Below are 18,275 nucleotides of genomic sequence, written 5' to 3'. Positions count from 1 at the left end.
CCGTTTCTCTGTTATTTCAAGTTGAATACACCAATTTGAGAATGTACCAAAAAACAAACTATTTTCACCTACCATATCTCTTTTTGTATTATAACTAGAAGAGTTATGGAGGCAAGTGTCTCTTTGTTTTTTTATACCTTACAATGAAAGATAATTTTACTTATGTTTCAATGAAAATGGCCAATTTTCAACCACGAATAACTCAAAAAGTATTGAGTTTTCAAAAAAAAAATTATGGAACAGTTTTTGCGTAGAATTAGGTTCTCTAGCGAATTCCGTGATAATTTTAACCAAAAAATTTTCTACCCCTGAGAAGGGGCGGGAACCACCCCCAAGATAAAAGCACACATCGGCATAGGGTAGACTTTGAATTAGGAGATAAGTAGAGGCTAGGCCCAAATTTTCATTAAAATCCATAATCCATGCAGTAGGATAGAATTCGGAGGTAATATCCTATTCTTGCTCCCATTGACTGGCGTATATGTAATTATTTTTGTATTGATTGCAAATTATACAAATTGTCTACCATAATCTCCAGCAGTGTTAACAATATATTCTGAAAATATTAAAATGAATAATAAACTTAAAAGTCTTGGACAACGATTAATTTTTGTATTAATTTTTAGATGAATCCGGTGACATCATAGTAAAACTGTCCCAAGAGAAGTTTATGTCGACAAATTGTACATCTCCCGAAGAATTCAAATGGATGGTTCCAATATCTATCTCATCCAGTCAAAATCCTGATGGTGAGGTGACTAAGTTACTTCTTAATACAAAGTCTACTGAAATTTTAGTTCCTGGAGTTAAGGAAACAGATTGGATAAAAATTAATCCTGGTGTTGTTGGTTTCTTTAGAACTCAGTATTCAGAAGAAATGTTAAAAAAATTTGTAAACGATATCAAAAATCGGACTATGCCACCTTTAGACAGGTATGTAGTATGGCTTATAACATAATTAATAAACTTAAACAAAAGTACATGGCAGTCATACCAAACAAAAAAAAAAAACTAGAACTTCTTAAAAGTTTAACGTCATAAATCGTTTTAATAATGAAAACTCTTAATATTAAAATCTCAAGTATACACTAAAATACCGTAATGATAAATAATTGTTTAACCATAATACTAACTGTCACTCTAACAAAGCAACTATGTTTGTTTATCTCGTTTGATGAACAGTTACTAAATTTTATGTCTACTTATTTTGAGGCTGTATAGAAACAAATAGCAAAAGTTTAATACTCCTAATTTCTAATTTCAGAAACGTTAGAAAGCTCATATAAGATCAAAACATTCAAATATTTCTCATTTTATTACTACCAACATTAACTGATTTTTATTAAATGAAGATAAAAACATATAAATATGTACCCTTTCTAAACTATTCTCGTCTGCTGCCTTATTCATTTTGTAATAAATTTATTGTTAGATAGACTTAGTTCGAGGACTAAAAGACAGAGTCACAAAGTTGTCCCCGTCATAACACCTATCATTCACCGAAGTTGGAGGTTACATAAAATACGAAAATTATACCTCTTATATAAAGAAATCTTTAGGTGGCAAATTAATATGAGAATGGAACTCATTTTGCAAGACTAACAGAAAAAGATTTTTTATCATTTCTTAACAATGATAGTGTACAATTAAGGCATGTACAAATACTAATATAATTTCAGAGTTGTGTGGGTTGTATTATAAGTTCAAGGGAAATTGAGAGAGGGATTATATCATACACACAATTCTAATTTTATAAAAAATCTTACCAAAATCTCCGTCATAGACACTCGAGGTAAGTCAGTCAAATCTTACCAAAATCACCGTCTCAGATAAGTAGGTTTTTATTTGCGGTGGTCGATCGTGGAAAAAAATCGGCTATGTATTGTTCTGTCTGATTTTGCGGATACACACGTACACGTTACTGTTTGCGTTTTACACTATTTTACAAGAAAAACGTTTGTTTACTACGAAATGGAATCAGAGCACTTGGTCCTAGAATACACAAGTATTTTAGCATGTGGTACTATGCGGCAAGTGTTGCACTTCTGTTGCCTATGGCACGGCAACAGTCGAGCGAGAGAGTCGCGTCTTTACACTTCGACACGAGGTAGCAAAGAAGGTCGCTGTACTTTTTACCATGTTTTTTGCCTTCAAGCGGAGAAAGCAGTGAGAGAAAATGATCCCTTCATGTCGAAAGACCACAGCAGATAGGAGAACTTTTCACTTCTGTCGCTTGCGGCGGTCGACAATCAAGAGAGGGAATATTCTGTTGCAATGTCTAAGAATATCTGTCTTCGGGTACAGATAACACTAGGTAGGGATAAAAGTAGGTACTAGAAACTATTATTCAGGGCCGGCTTAAGTAATAATTTACAATTGAGGGTGAAAATTATCAATATAATATAGCGAAAAATCTAAGATTTGATGTCTCATGTGAGCATTAAACAGGTATACACGTACATAAAGTTTAAGACTTATCTCAATCGTTAAAGATAGTAGTTAACATTATACCTCACATCTTACTGTAGATTATAACAGACGCCAATTATGGAGAAGTGCGTGAAATAAAGTATTTTCGCTTTGATTCTGCGGATATTCAGTGACGTAACTGTAGATATCAGTATTAATATGTTATTTAGAGTTTCACCAGCCACAATCCAAGTAGCACCAAACGGGTGTATTAAGTCTTTTAAGGATGCTTTAAAACTGTAGAATAAAACTAAAATTAAAACCAATTGGTTTTTAAGTAAACCTTAAGGTTGCAATAAAACCGCTTTCAGCATAAAACGACCCACACTGAAAGAGGTCAATAAAACCAAAAATAAAAACCTTCTTAAAACTTTGTTTCCTTAAGCAACTGGTTTTAAAGCTGCTATGAAGGTGCTTTTAAAACCATGTTAAAAGACACTTTAAGTGCAGGCAGTTTTATAGCAAACTTAAAAAGGTTTCTTAAATGGATACTTTTAAAGACAATTTACCATATTAAATGATTCTTTAAACCCATATACTCCATATAGGCCAACAAATTTTTACATGTGTTATGATAGGTAGATACATATTTGTAATAATAAAATAATAAAAAGTACTTGGTTATTTCGGACTGTCAAGGTAGAAACACACTTGCGCACCCAACTTTATTGATAAGGTTAACAAAAATAGGACAATTAACTCACGCGCCCTAAAATTTCTGACATTTGGCGGTTAAAGAATAATAATAATAAGACAATTTAAATCCCAAAAATATTAATTTGAAAGAAAAATAATTGTATCTACAATTTTAATGTTTTAATGTTAAAATAAATCGAATTTGTGTCTTTAGTCGCTTATTTATAATTTTTATGTAAGCCTTATATTGTAATCTATCATGGCTTTCAGCATCTCCAGAAAGCAATATGGCCGAAAACCAAATAAAATTATTTAGTCTATCGACAGAGAATTGTTAAGATCAAATGGTTTTATTTTATACCTTTCCAAGAGCATATATCCTACATAAAAGCAAGGTTGCATTGGAATTACAACCGTTTAGTTTTAATGCTGCTGTCAATAATGCCACTCGGTTTTAATGTGAACCTAACCTTAAAATCGAGGCGTCGCGCGTCGTAGTGCAGTGTGTGTTGTATTCTTTGAAAAATAAGCCATAATGACCAGTTCGTTTATATTTTAAGTACTTGCGACTTATTTCTTCCATACTATCTGTACTTCCATTTGTGGCAACACACTACACAACTGTTTTGCTCTAAAACAAATGGTCGACCATTTAGGACATGCGAGAAGAGGGGATGCGTTTAGTTTTATTGTTTCTAACAAGATGCATAGTTTAGTCTTTACGATAAACAAATTGATTCAGTTAAGAGCGTTTGGTTTTAATATAGCCTAATAATTGCTTTTAAGAAAGCAACTTTAAAGAAAACTAACAAAATAGTTTTAAGGCATATGATTTACTGACATAATAGTCTTGAGATCAAGTAGTTTTCATAATAGGTTTTATTAGTCATTTTAGGAGAATCTTTAAAACTGCAATAAAACTAAAAGGTCACAAACTAGAATATAATAAAACCAAATAGTCCAGAAGTTCTTCATAAAACTGATTAGTTTTAAAGTGAACTGAGAATAAACCATTTTAAAACTACAATAAGACAAATTTATCTATTAAGATTACTTTAAAACTAGTGACAAAGGCTTAACAGTTTTAAAGTTCTGGCAGTATATGTACAAGGTAACTTTAAAACCATTATCTTCTTATTTACCACAATAAAACCTTTATAAACCTTAAATAAAACTAAAATGTTTTTATTGTGCTACTTGGGAATTTACCTAACCAATTGCGCTAAAATGGGCCATTTCAAACTTTGCGCCACGAAAATTCACTGTATGTTTGGATTAATTTGGATTATATTTGTGTTGATTCTAAACTCTTCAGTGATTTTTTTTAGGTTGGGCTTACTCGAAGACATGTTTGCATTAGTTAAAGCAGGGTACACAGACACAGTAGCGCTTTTAAAGTTTATAAAAGTGTATGAAAATGAATCAGACTCAAATGTCTGGATGACTATTATTAATATACTATCTAAACTGCAAACTTTGATACAATATACGGATAGCAGTGAACTATTCAGAAAGGTACGTAAATTCAATTTTTCGATTGGCATGCTTTTTTGTAATTAATTGATTGTTAACAAAATATACATAAATATATTGGTGTTTTGGGGTTTCTCATGCATCAATAAATACATAATTACTTTAGAAACTTTTGAGTACCCTCATATATGGTTCTCACACACGTCCTCTTGAAATTCTGAAAAACAACTTTATTGGCAAAAATGTACCTCGCACAAAATTTATCTAAAAAAAATCATTCTCAATTTTTAAAATATCTTTATTTGAAAACTAATTTAAAAATTAAACAGACACAGTTTTCCCATTCCCTCGGGCAAAAAATATTCAGCTACTAGGTACCTTGTCATATTTTGACGTTTATTTGTGTCAGTCGAAACGAAAAAAACTAACGTCTAAGAGCCGGACTCCACTTGCGATTTTGTAGTCGCGCGATTGTTTTGTTGCCATGCCACATTGTTTGATTTGCTTGTCTAGATAATTGCTAAGAAGAAATGCGTTCAATGTGCGTCCCCGTTTAGGATTTTGTCCTCTTCAGGGTTTGTAGTGAATGTATTGTGTGGCAGTAAAAGCAAACAGTCCGAAAAACACACTGGGGCAAGTGTCGTGTCCTGGTGTTTTTCCTTGGTTATGCCGGACGGTGGTGTCCAGAAGGCCAGAAGTCAACAGAGAAGAAAGTTTTGATGGATTGTTGTTGGTTCCATAGACATTTACGTGTACTGTCCGTGCTTCGCTCTCGACCAGTCTCCCTAGAAACCATTGTACAACGACAGGCGAACCTGCGTCCCTCGTGGGCGGTCAGGAGGTGGCTTTTGAGCGAAGCGTTGGCAGTGAGCGTTCGAGTGGAGAAAATAGTTGCGGCTATTTTCTAGGGACGAACAGGTATAATTGTGCAATGAAGTTGGGAAACCGCAAAAACCAACTTCTCCCTGTTCGGGGTAGGGAAGAGGATATGTTATAGGTGGGTACGGAAGGCTAACGGAGTAGCCTCGAGGATGTTTTCGTACTCTGCCGGGAGTTCGTCAATGCATGTTTGCATTAGAGCAGACGGTAAATGAATCTTTTTGCGTTTGGGCGTTCGGCAGAGTACGTGGCCGGAAGATGAACAGGAACATTTGAGAGATTCTTGTGTGTCGGAGGGGGGGGGGGGCGTTGATTACTTTGATTGTGAAGTTCCTGTTCAGAGAGTTTATTCTCTCGGTGATTTTGGGGATGTTTGAGATGTTATGGATTTCGTTTGAGGGGTATCGCCAGTGCTCATAGTTGCATCTACGCAAGATTCTACGTTCTGCCCCCAGCAACCTCTCTTGTTTTGCTCTAGCGCAAAGAGAGTAGAGGCATGATTTGTACTCCATGACGGGTCGAATAAAGGTCTTGTAAGTGTGAATGAGAGTCTTCTTGTCTGTCTTGCCAATTTTTCCAGAGAGGGGGTTGAGAAGTCTGGCCCTGTTCCTTACCCTATCTAAAGTTGCCTTTAGATCTGCGTTCCAGTTAAGAGTCCTGGTGAACAGTACTCCCAAATAGTTCGCAGTCGGGCTAACAACAAGCCTTTCTCCCAACAGACTAAGTGGATATTGGTCGTCTTCATTAATTATGATTCTTTTTGACACAGAAGGGGCGCGAAACACAATTGTTGTTGTTTTGTTCGCGTTCAGCGTGACTCTCCACTTGCTTTGTTGCGAAGATTGAACACATTGTTTCAAAGACAAGTCAATCCATGATTATTTAGTCGCAAATGGATTGACTTATATTTGAAACAATGTGTTCAATTTTCGCGACAAAGCAATCGCGCGACTACAAATCGCAAGTGGAGTCCGGCGCTAAAGGTGGGAAACTACTGTAAGTGGTCATGTTTTATAGGTTTATACCGATAATTTTCAACCTCTACTAATTTCATCACTTTTTATTTCACAACGCATTATGTTGTCCATCTTTTGCGTTATTTTGCCGGTTATTAGCGCGCTCATCACTGTATAGGACAGTGCCATACAAACATATATAATAACGTATCTGATTTACTTAATTAATCTGATATTTAATCTTGCAAGGAAAAGTAGAAGGATGGCGAGGACCAGGAAGGCGAAGGATTTCCTGGCCGAAAAATCTACGTACGTGATTCAACACAACAACCACAAATCTTTTTAGAGCAGCAGTGTGCAAAGTACAGATTGCCATGATGGTCGCCAACGTCCGAATCGGGTAGGCACTACACGAAGATCTGATTTACATTAAAAAAATAATACCTGTTTTATATAATAATAAAACAATTCCTGTGTTATTAACTAAGTTTCGATTTTTTAGTTTAAAAAATTGTAATTTTTAGTATTACCAATACTCTGGGCTAATTAGCAAAATTCATGGAAAAGTTATTTACCAGCAATTTTATTGCTGGAATCGAATTATAAGATCCTATATATTAATAATATAGGTATGCAAAGTCCGCAGATAGTGTGCTACTTTTTTTATAAACAAAATGGCGCCGACAAATCGTATTTTTTTCAATTATTGCTATATAACTCCGAAGATTTTAACTTTACAACAAAAACACTCAAATAAAAATTCACCGCAATTAAATTCTGCATAGAGATATGTTTTTCACGATTTGCTCCGACGAAAATTTTCCTCGGAAAATGCGGGTTTTCCTAACAAAAACTATAATTTTTAAATAAAGTTTTAGGTAAGTAATTATTAATCAATAATTAAATAACTTAGTGACATCAAAGATTTCTTGGTATAGATTGTAATTCCAGAAGCTGGTGAAAATTAAACGAATATTTTAGCAACAATTCAATTGTTAATTAACAATTTACGATCGCAATAATAACCAAAATAATCATGATACATTGATCAAACTTATAAAGAATATAAAGATGAGATGCTTGTTTAATATTTTATCGACAAAATATAAATTTTTCTTTTTTTTGCATAATCTTTAAATTTTGAAGAAAAAAATAGTTATAATACGTTGGTCTAATTAGTAAAATACAAAGAAAGGTTATTTACCAGCAATTTTATTGCTTTAATCGAATTATAAGATCCTATATAATATTAATATAGATATGCAAAGTCCACAGATAGTGTGCTACTTTTTTTATAAACAAAATGGCGCCGACAAATGGTATTTTTTTCAATTATTACTCTATAACTCCGATGATTTTAACTTTACACCAAAAATACTCAAATAAAAATTCACCCCAATTTAATTCTGCATAGAGGCATGTTTTTCCCGATTTGCTCCGACGAAAATTTTCCTCGGAAAACGTGGGTTTTCCCAACAAAATCTCGAATTTTCAAATACATTTTTTGGGCCAGTAATTATTTATCAATAATTATATAGCTTGGTGAAATAAAAGCTTTCTTGGTATAGATTATAAATTCAAAAGCCGGTTAAAATGAAACGAATATTTTAGCAACAATTCAATTGTTAATTAACAATCTACAGTCGCAATAACAATCAAAATAATCATGAGACATTGATCAAACTTAGAAAGATTATAAAGGTGTGATGCCTATTTAATATTTTGTTGACAAAATATAAATTTTTAATTTTTTTGCATAATCTTTAAATGTTTAAAAAAATTGTTATAAACAAATTAACATTTCTTAGAAATTGTTTATTATATTCTAATTTTAAAAAATACTTAAAATGCGTATTTCATTGGTCTTGAAAATGAATGCTTTAAAAAAATTTTCCAACCATTTGCAAAAAAGTTAGGAAACAGCAAAATAAATATACGATATCTCCATTGTTTATAATTTGTTTTAATTGTTTCAAAGCTTAAAAGTGAGTCTATGGTACAATCTAATTACTCACAAAAAATGTCAAAAATTAGTGCAATGGTTATATTTTAATCAAAGATTAAAAATACTTTTTTTTGTAATTTTTAGCGCGAAAGTAGGCTTGATACAGAGCCGGAGATAAAATGTTCACTCGAAGCGACTGACACGCTTAAACTCGCGCGAGTTGTGTATGTGGGCGGGTAGCTACGGTACTGTATTATTCTACTTTCGCGCGTGTAAATTACAAAAAAATATATTTATAATCTTTAATTAAAATATAACCATTAAGCTGATAATCGATATTGTTTTATAAATAATTAGCTTGTACTTTAAACTCACTTCTACGCTTTGAAAGAATTAAAAAAAATTATTAACACCGTAGTAATCGTATGTTTATTTTGCTGTTTCATAACTTTTTTGCAAATGGTTGCAAAAAAGTTTTAAAGCATTCATTTTCAAGATATTTGAAATGCGCATTTTAGCTATTTTTTTAAATTATAATATAATAAAAACTTTCTGAGAAACGTTAATTTGTTTATAACTGTTTTTTTTAACATTTAAAGATTATGCAAAAAAATAAAAAATTTAAATTTTGTCGACAAAATGTTAAATAGGCATCTCGTCTTTATAAGATTTCAAAGTTTGATCAGTGTATCATAATTATTTTGGTTATTATTGCGACCGTAAATTATTAATTAACAATTGAATTGTTGCTAAAATATTCGTTTAATTTTCACCAGCTTCTGGAACTATAATCTAAACCAAGAAGGCTTTTAAGTCACCAAATTATTTAATTATTAGTAAATAATTACTTATCTAAAACTTTATTTGAAAATTAAAGATTTTGTTGGGAAAACCTGCATTTTCCGAGGAAAATTTTCGTCGGAGCAGATCGGGAAAAACACGTCTCTATGCAGAATTTAATCACGGTGAATTTTTATTTGAGTGTTTTTGTTGTAAAGTTAAAATCTTCGGAGTTCTAGAGCAATAATTGAAAAAAACACGATTTTCGGGCGCCATTTTGTTTATAAAAAAAGTAGCACACTATCTGAGGACTTTGCATACCTATATTATTAATATATAGGATCTTATAATTCGATTCCAGCAATAAAATTGCTGGTAAATAACTTTTCCCAAAAATGGCCTATTCTCCGATAATCAGCCCAGACTACAAGTTCTTATTGTTTTGGAGAAAATGCCAACTTTAATGTTATTCACGTCTTGAAAAAGTTTAGATTGAGACAATCCAAGTGTTTTTTTTTATGTTACAAGATACTATTCCAGTTATTTTTAGTTCCAACATAACTTGCTGTTGAAAATATATCGTTCAGTTGGTTGGAGTCCCAAATCAAACGATACACACATAGATACTCTATTCAGAAGCAAACTCTTGGATCACTTTGGATCCCTAAAAGACGATGATGTAATAAGGGAGGCCAGATTAAGATTTGGTAAACACGTTGCATCAACAGAATTACTACCGGCTAATATCCGATCTGCATGTTATAATATAGTTGTTTCTTCTGGTGGAGTAGATGAATTTCAGTCGTTGATACAATTATATAAGAAAACAGATTTGAATGAGGAAAAAATGAGAATATCCGCAGCTCTGGGTCATACTACTAATGAGGAATTGATCAAAGCGTTACTTGAATTTGCGATGTCGGTAAGTATATAAATAATTATATCGTTATCTCCAGGAATATTGGAATTGGCCTTTTTTGTGTTATTTGCATACAGGGTGTGTTTATGTAAAAAAATAAAAATGTTGCAAATAATATAGGTATATGTGTTTCATTAATAATTGGAAATATTTTAACTGCAGATTCTTGGGCTCAAGTATCAACCCAAATCACTTAAATAAAATGTGGCTCTTTACTGAGTTACAGGGTGTTTTATTTAAAAATTGAAAAACTATTTGTACCCAGTACTTTAAAACCGTTTGACACATCCTTGTCATCTTTGGGAGCAAGTGTAGATACTGCACACCAGTGGTGGGCAAATTTTTTAATGGGGAGTCACAAAGTTCAAGAAATTCTATTTGAGGGTAAGAATTATAGAAAAAATACTTTTGTGTTAAAGCTATATTATGTAAATTGTCCATGTTGATGGACACTCGGCGGGTCGGATTAAATACTTTATCGGGCCGGAGTTGGCCCGCGGGCCGTACTTTGCCCATCACTGCTGTACACGATACTAAATTATGTTAAACAAATGTTTCTGGCTACTACCAGAGGCATGTGACGGGGAAAGTCATTGGTGGACCCTTCCCAAATTCTACGCCACTGGCGGAATTGCCCAATTTTAGTGAAATTTTTGAATGTAAATAATATACTCGTCATTCGTAACGATTAAGTCATTAATTTTCGAGATATCTGCAGTTAAAAATGAAACGGCACAGTTATTTTGATTAGTGTATTATGCCCTTTCGTTTTTAACTTCAAATATATCCAAAGCTATTGATTTTATCGTTACGAATGAAGAGGATATTATTTACAATGAAATTATTGGAGGAGCTAAAAATTATGCTAAAATAGCAGTTCCTTCAGTGGCGTAGAATTCGGGAAGGGTCAACCATTGACGTTTCTCTGTCGTACGCCTCTGGTAGTAGCCAGAAACGTATGTTTAACATAATTTAGTAGGGTGTACAGTACCTACACTTATTGCCAAATATGACAAGGATATGTCAAACGGTTTTAAAGTACTGGGTACAAATAATTTTTATTTTTAAATAAAAAACACCCTGTAAGGAGCTACATTTCATTTAAGTGATTTGGTTTAAATCTTAATATTTTGAGCCCAAGAATCTATAGTTAAAATATTTTTAATTATTAATGAACTGTATATTGCAATATTTTTTTATTTACTTTTGAGGGGGGGGTTTACCGAATCCCCCAAATTTTAGTATATTGTTGCGCTACAAAAAAGGACTCTCTGAATTTGTTCTAGCCCCTTCTGCGGGCCATGAAAGTCCAACAATAATCCTTTTTAACGTTTTTTTATACACTGCATTTTTACAATCTACTCTAAACACAAAGTAATAAGTAAATAGTCTGAAAGTAAATTAAGGTGAGTTAGGTACCATCCAGTGGCGGTTCTCTAAGTATTATTGTTTATTGTGGTAGGTTGTCTGGCCATATTCTCTTTAATCTTCTGTCAGCAAGTGGTTGGGTGAATAAATTATTTATCAATTCGTTGGTGTGGTCAGTGGTGCGATTTTTATATTTTATTGAACGATTTTTTATTAAGCCCTTGATTAGTGGGATGTCCATATCATTGTGAAGTGTCTGTTTGGATACATACCATGGAGCTTTAATTATCATACGGAGAATTTTGGATTGGAATTTAACGCTGTTTGAAGAATATTTTTCTCATGTCTCTTATTTAATTGTTAAAAAAGGGATAGAGCTTTGATCAGCAGGCACAGCATTCGTGTTGTGCCATGTTGTTCTCTTGTCCCTTTTACAGAGATTTTTTTTCCTATATTGTTATATTTGGTACTTGTACTTCTTTATTTTGTCTCTGTAATAAAGAGTTTATTATTATTCAGATTTAGCCATACGGCTCACACTCCCTCTAAGGGGAAAATTGACTCATCCCAGATACCTACGGTATCAAAAGGATTGAGCTCTGGTGGGACTCTTTCCGTGTTATCGAGCCCTAGGTGACTTGGTATGCTGAAGTTTCTCCCAGAAATTTTCGTACGCATCTGGCCGTCGCGAGTAGTACAGCTTTCTGCATGGTCTTATAAAGGTGTTCATTTAGACCCAGCTTTTTTATGCTTTCGAGGAGGGTCTTCGGAATGACTTCAGTAGTAGACATAATAATCGGTATCGTTTGGGTACTTTGCATTCTCCATTGCCTTCTGTACTTGGCGATCTTTTCAGTAAATTTAGTTCGTAGATTATTGTTGTTAGGAATCGCCACATCAATGAGGGTTGTTTGTCTCGTTAATTTATTGACTAATACGAGATCTGGTCTATTATGCGCCACTGTTTGGTCTGTGAGAACAGTGCGGTCCCAGTATAGCTTGTAGTTGCCATCCTCAAGCATACTCTCAGGGACGTATTGATAATATGGGAGATGGTCGGTTTGAAGAAGTCCCAGCTTGATAGCTATCTCCTGATGAAGGATTTTTCCCACTGCGTCATGCCGTTCCTTGTACTCAGTTGCAGCAAATGCCTGTTTCTTGGGCTTGACATCCATATCGGCATCTGTCGTTTTGAACATGAGGGTCTTTGATGATATATTTCAGGTAATTTCTGGTTGGTATAACCTGATCCTGAATGGCCAGTAATGAACCCTCCGTTTCAGGGAACATCTTTCCTGATGTCAACCAGTAGTTCGACGCTATATTGTCGACATAATCTTGGCAGACCTCATTGGGATGTCGCCCGTGCAGAGGTTTACCCATCCAGGCGCGCACTTTTTCGTCCTTAGTAAGGTGGTTTATGCGCAGTTCTGCTTCCCTCAGTTTTATCGGTGTTGTGTCATCTACTGCGCAGATAGCGCGATGTAGAGTAGATGTTTCAGCCTGCATCTGAAAATAAGATCTTAAATTAGCAATTTGTTTGTCTAATTGCTCACCTATATCCATAAGTCCTCTTCCTCCTAAATTCCGCGGTAATGTCGTTCTTTCTACTGCACTTTTTGGATGGTGTTTTTGTGCCTTTGTGAGGTGCGTTCTTACTTTTCGCTGAAGATTCTCTATGTCCGTTTTTGTCCACTTAACAATGCCAAATGAATAGCTAAGCGCGGAACATGCGTAGGTGTTTAGTGCCTTAAACAAATTTCTACTATTAAGGTGTGAGCGAAGCAGCTGTTTTACTCTTCGTATAAACTCAGTAGTTATCTCTGTTTTCATTTGTTTATGGTCAATTTTCCGCGCTTGCTTTACTCCAAGATATTTATACATATCGTTTTCACCCATGGCCTCGATGTTCTGGCCATTTTGCATATCGAATCCTCCGGGCTGTACTTTTCCTCTGACTATATTTAAAATACGGCACTTGTCTAGTCCGAAGTGCATGCTAATATCATTGGAAAAAGTTTCTACAGTTGTTAGCATCTCATCGAGTTGGTTTCGAGTGGAAGCCATTAATTTCAAATCATCCATATACAATAAATGATTAAGCTTCGCCACCACATTGTTGTTATTTTTGATGCTAAAACCTGCGTCTGTGGAGTTCAATAGCTGAGATAGTGGGTTCATAGCTAGACAGAACCACAGTGGACTTAACGAATCTCCTTGAAACAGACCCCGGCTGATTGCGATATTTTCAGTTTCGATGTTATTTTCACCAGGTATTTGAAGGTGAATTCTAGTCTTCCACTCCGTCATTATATGCTCTAAAAAGGTCACTATATTATCATCGACTTTATATATTCTCAATATATCTATAAGCCATTCATGCGGCACTGAATCAAAGACTTTCTTGTAATCAATGAAGGCAGTAAAAAGATTCCTCATTTTGGAATATGCCTGGTTAGAAATGACCGAGTCGATGATGAGTTGTTCTTTGCAACCCATGGAACCCTTAGCGCATCCCTTCTGTTGAGGCTCTATGATATTGTTCAGAGCACAGTGTTGGTAGATACGCCGGGCTACACAGGATGTGACCAATTTATACAAAGTTGGAAGACAAGTAATGGGGCGGTATTTGGCTGGATCTTGGGTGTTATTTTGATCCTTCGGAATTAAATAAGTGGTTCCCTGAGTTAGAAATGATGGTATATCCCGCGGATTAGAAATAACATGATTAATTAGTGTTGATAAGCATTCATGAACACTCCAAAACTTCTTGAGCCAAAAGTTTTGAACTCCGTCTGGTCCAGGAGATTTCCAGTTATGAAGCTCTTTGATGGTATTTGAGACTTCTTCAGTAGTGAAGGGTTCGTAAAGGGTGGCAATGTAGTGTTGGCAGTTCTGTGTCGTATCTTCTATCCATCCAGCATTGTTGTTAAGAGCAGCTGGCGTGGAAAGTTGATTTCCCCAAAACTCATGAATTTCTTCTTGGCTTGGGTAAATATTATCGACACGTTCGACAGTGGAATTGAGTTTTCGATAGAACGCCTTTTCAGAACTTTCAAAAAGAGCATTGTCGCTTTTGCGGTTGTTACTAACTTTGTACCTCCTTAGTCGTCCTGAATAAACGGAGAGCTTTTGTTTTAATGTATCCAGACACTGATGGGCTGTGTTGTTTTCTGGATCATATCTTGAGTGTCTTGCGGTAGTCAGCATTATTTCTTCAGCTTTTCTGATGACTTTTCTACTTGTTACACCTCGTATGTATTCTGTGACTATACCAATATCCCTACGTAATATTTCGATTTTTCCGAGCAGTCTTTTTTCCCAGGGTGCAATTCTGTTACCAGTTCTTTCGTTATTAGTAACCCGTCGTGTTCTGATCTTAACGCCCATTACATTAGCAATTGCTGTTGCTGCACAGCATAGGCGTAACCAGGATGATCCTAAGGGGGGGGTTACAACTACCTGAAAGGGGGGGGGGGTTACAACTACTGGAAGGTCTCTGAGGGCTATGGTGTTAAGCGTATAGAGCTCAAAGTACATCCCAATGGGGGGGGGTTACAACCCCCAAAACCCCCCCCTGGTTACGCCTATGCTGCACAGTAGTTTAGCATATGCAAATATTCCAACGTGTGGGCTTCTACGACATAGTTGGGTAGGACTTCAGTGTTCACAATTTGTAACAGCGCACCTAGTTTCTTACAAGAGTTTATTCGTGGTAGCGGTGGTCTGCTAATTGGGTTTGTTCCATTAAACTCTTGTACGGCACGAGCCATTTCGTTTGCTAGACTATCGCGCAACTCGTTGCTTTCCTGCTGTGTATTATCAGGTTGAGTTTCTGGCATGGGAATCTCAGGAGTCTGCTCATCGAGGATTTCATTAGGGACTTGATCTAAAACTTGTTCTTGGTTATTAATCTCCCGTTCGACTTCGCTTTTGATCGAATTGCGTCTAGTCTCTGGGATAAGGTTGTTCCTTATGATTACCCGGTATTGATCTGATACTCTTTGCTCCGATACTTGAATATCTGGGTACGTCCTGCAAAATTCGGCATACAGCTGTTGTCGGTAGCCGATTGTTTCTTGACCGAGGTTTGTCACCTTGTAATAGAAGCGCAAAATGTTTTCATTAATGGACACAGTCCATTTCATGCGCTGCCTCGGTCGTCCCGCTTGAGTGAGCGCCGGCTGATGATCCAGCGCAGCACCTTCGGCGGGTGGAGCTCTTGTTGTTGTTTGGCTCGCTTGTGGTTGTGGTTGTGGTTGTGGTTGGGCTGTAGCTGATTGTATGACAGGGCCCCGCCTCCTCAACACCCTGCCACCGACGTCCCGCATGCTGTCACGTCCAGCGCCGGCTCCAGACGTGCCCTGGCGATCCCCAGGCAGCGATCCTAAACATAAATTATTTATCTCCATTCTCATGGGTGTGCATTTTATACCTACTGCCAGGTGTCAGTTTTTGTTCCACGGCAAGTATCCCTGCTACTCTCTGGGCATTGGCGCTACGAATACCCAGAAAGCATCCCCCATTCGCAGGGGGCCGCGCCTGATAGAAGAACTGACAAAAAACTCCCACAGAACTCGTTCTTATTATTATACAGATTTAGCCATACGGCTCACACTCCCTCTAAGGGGAAAATTGACTCATCCCAGATACCTACGGTATCAAAAGGATTGAGCTCTGGTGGGACTCTTTCCGTGTTATCGAGCCCTAGGTGACTTGGTATGCAGGTGTATCTCCCAAAAATTTTCGTACACATCTGGCCGTTGCGAGCAGTACTGCTTTCTGCATGGTCTTATAAAGATGTTCATTAAGACCCAGCTTTTTTATGCTTTCGAGGAGGGTCTTCGGAATGACTCCAGTAGTAGACATGATAATCGGTATCGTCTGGGTACTTTGCATTCTCCATTGTCTCCGTATTTGAATTTCCAGATCTCTGTACTTGGCGATCTTTTCAGTAAATTTAGTACGTAGATTATTGTTGTTGGGAATCGCCACATCAATGAGGGTTGTTTGTCTCGTTAATTTATTGACTAATACGAGATCTGGTCTATTATGCGCCACTGTTTGGTCTGTGAGCACAGTGCGGTCCCAGTATAGCTTGTAGTTGCCATCCTCAAGTATACTCTCAGGGACGTATTGATAATATGGGAGATGGTCGGTTTGGAGAAATCCCAGCTTGATAGCTATCTTCTGATGAAGGATTTTTCCCACTGCGTCATGCCGTTCCTTGTACTCAGTTGCAGCAAATGCCTGGCAGCCCCCTGTAAGATGTTGGATGGTTTCTTGGGCTTGACATTCATATCGGCATCTGTCGTTTTGAACATGAGGGTCTTTGATGATATATTTCAGGTAATTTCTGGTTGGTATAACCTGATCCTGAATGGCCAGTAATGAACCCTCCGTTTCAGGGAACATCTTTCCTGATGTCAACAGTAGTTCGACGCTATATTGTCGACATAGTCTTGGCTGACCTCATTGGGATGTCGCCCGTGCAGAGGTTTACCCATCCAGGCGCGAACTTTTTCGTCCTTAGTAAGGTGGTTTATGCGCAGTTCTGCTTCCCTCAGTTTTATCGGTGTTGTGTCATCTACTGCGCAGATAGCGCGATGTAGAGTAGATGTTTCAGCCTGCATCTGAAAATAAGATCTTAAATTAGCAATTTGTTTGTCTAATTGCTCACCTATATCCATAAGTCCTCTTCCTCCTAAATTCCGTGGTAATGTCGTTCTTTCTACTGCACTTTTTGGATGGTGTTTTTGTGCCTTTGTGAGGTGCGTTCTTACTTTTCGCTGAAGATTTTCTATGTCCGTTTTTGTCCACTTAACAATGCCAAATGAATAGCTAAGCGCGGAACATGCGTAGGTGTTTAGTGCCTTAAACAAATTTCTACTATTAAGGTGTGAGCGGAGCAGCTGTTTTACCCTTCGTATAAACTCAGTAGTTATCTCTGTTTTCATTTGTTTATGGTCAATTCTCCGCGCTTGCTTTACTCCAAGATATTTATACATATCGTTTTCACCCATGGCCTCGATGTTCTGGCCATTTTGCATATCGAATCCTCCGGGCTGTACTTTTCCTTTGACTATATTTAAAATACGGCACTTGTCTAGTCCGAAGTGCATGCTAATATCATTAGAAAAAGTTTCTACAGTTTTTAGCATCTCATCGAGTTGGTTTCGAGTGGAAGCCATTAATTTCAAATCATCCATATACAATAAATGATTAAGCTTCGCCACCACATTGTTGTTATTTTTGATGCTAAAACCTGCGTATGTGGAGTTCAATAGCTGAGATAGTGGGTTCACAGCTAAACAGAACCACAGAGGACTCAACGAATCTCCTTGAAACAGGCCCCGGCTGATTGCGATATTTTCAGTTTCGATGTTATTTTCACCAGGTATTTGAAGGTGAATTCTAGTCTTCCACTCCGTCATTATATGCTCTAAAAAGGTCACTATATTATCATCGACTTTATATATTCTCAATATATCTATAAGCCATTCATGCGGCACTGAATCAAAGGCCTTCTTGTAATCAATGAAGGCAGTAAAAAGATTCCTCATTTTGGAATATGCCTGGTTAGAAATGACCGAGTCGATGATGAGTTGTTCTTTGCAACCCATGGAACCCTTAGCGCATCCTTTCTGTTGAGGCTCTATGATATTGTTCAGAGCACAGTGTTGGTAGATACGCCGGGCTACACAGGATGTGACCAATTTATACAAAGTTAGAAGACAAGTAATTGGGCGGTATTTGGCTGGATCTTGGGTGTTATTTTGATCCTTCGGAATTAAATAAGTGGTTCCCTGAGTTAGAAATGATGGTATATCCCGCGGATTAGAAATAACAT

At 36.3% G+C, this 18,275-nt stretch overlaps 1 protein-coding gene across 3 annotated transcripts in view; it reads left to right on the top strand.

Annotated features, from left to right (window-relative positions):
- LOC126886651 (puromycin-sensitive aminopeptidase-like) overlaps positions 1–18,275 on the top strand; it is a 101,671-nt gene that overhangs the window by 70,423 nt on the left and 12,973 nt on the right. For all 3 annotated transcript variants that reach the window (XM_050653646.1, XM_050653644.1, XM_050653645.1), the window contains 3 exons: positions 627–933; positions 4,434–4,620; positions 9,689–10,060. In XM_050653646.1, coding sequence (XP_050509603.1) covers positions 627–933; positions 4,434–4,620; positions 9,689–10,060 — 866 coding nt within the window. The remainder of the gene's footprint in view (positions 1–626; positions 934–4,433; positions 4,621–9,688; positions 10,061–18,275) is intronic.

The sequence above is a fragment of the Diabrotica virgifera genome, chromosome 6 (genome assembly GCF_917563875.1).
Source record: "Diabrotica virgifera virgifera chromosome 6, PGI_DIABVI_V3a".
Taxonomy (NCBI): Eukaryota; Metazoa; Arthropoda; class Insecta; order Coleoptera; family Chrysomelidae; genus Diabrotica; species Diabrotica virgifera.
This window is presented reverse-complemented; position numbering and strand designations above follow the sequence as displayed.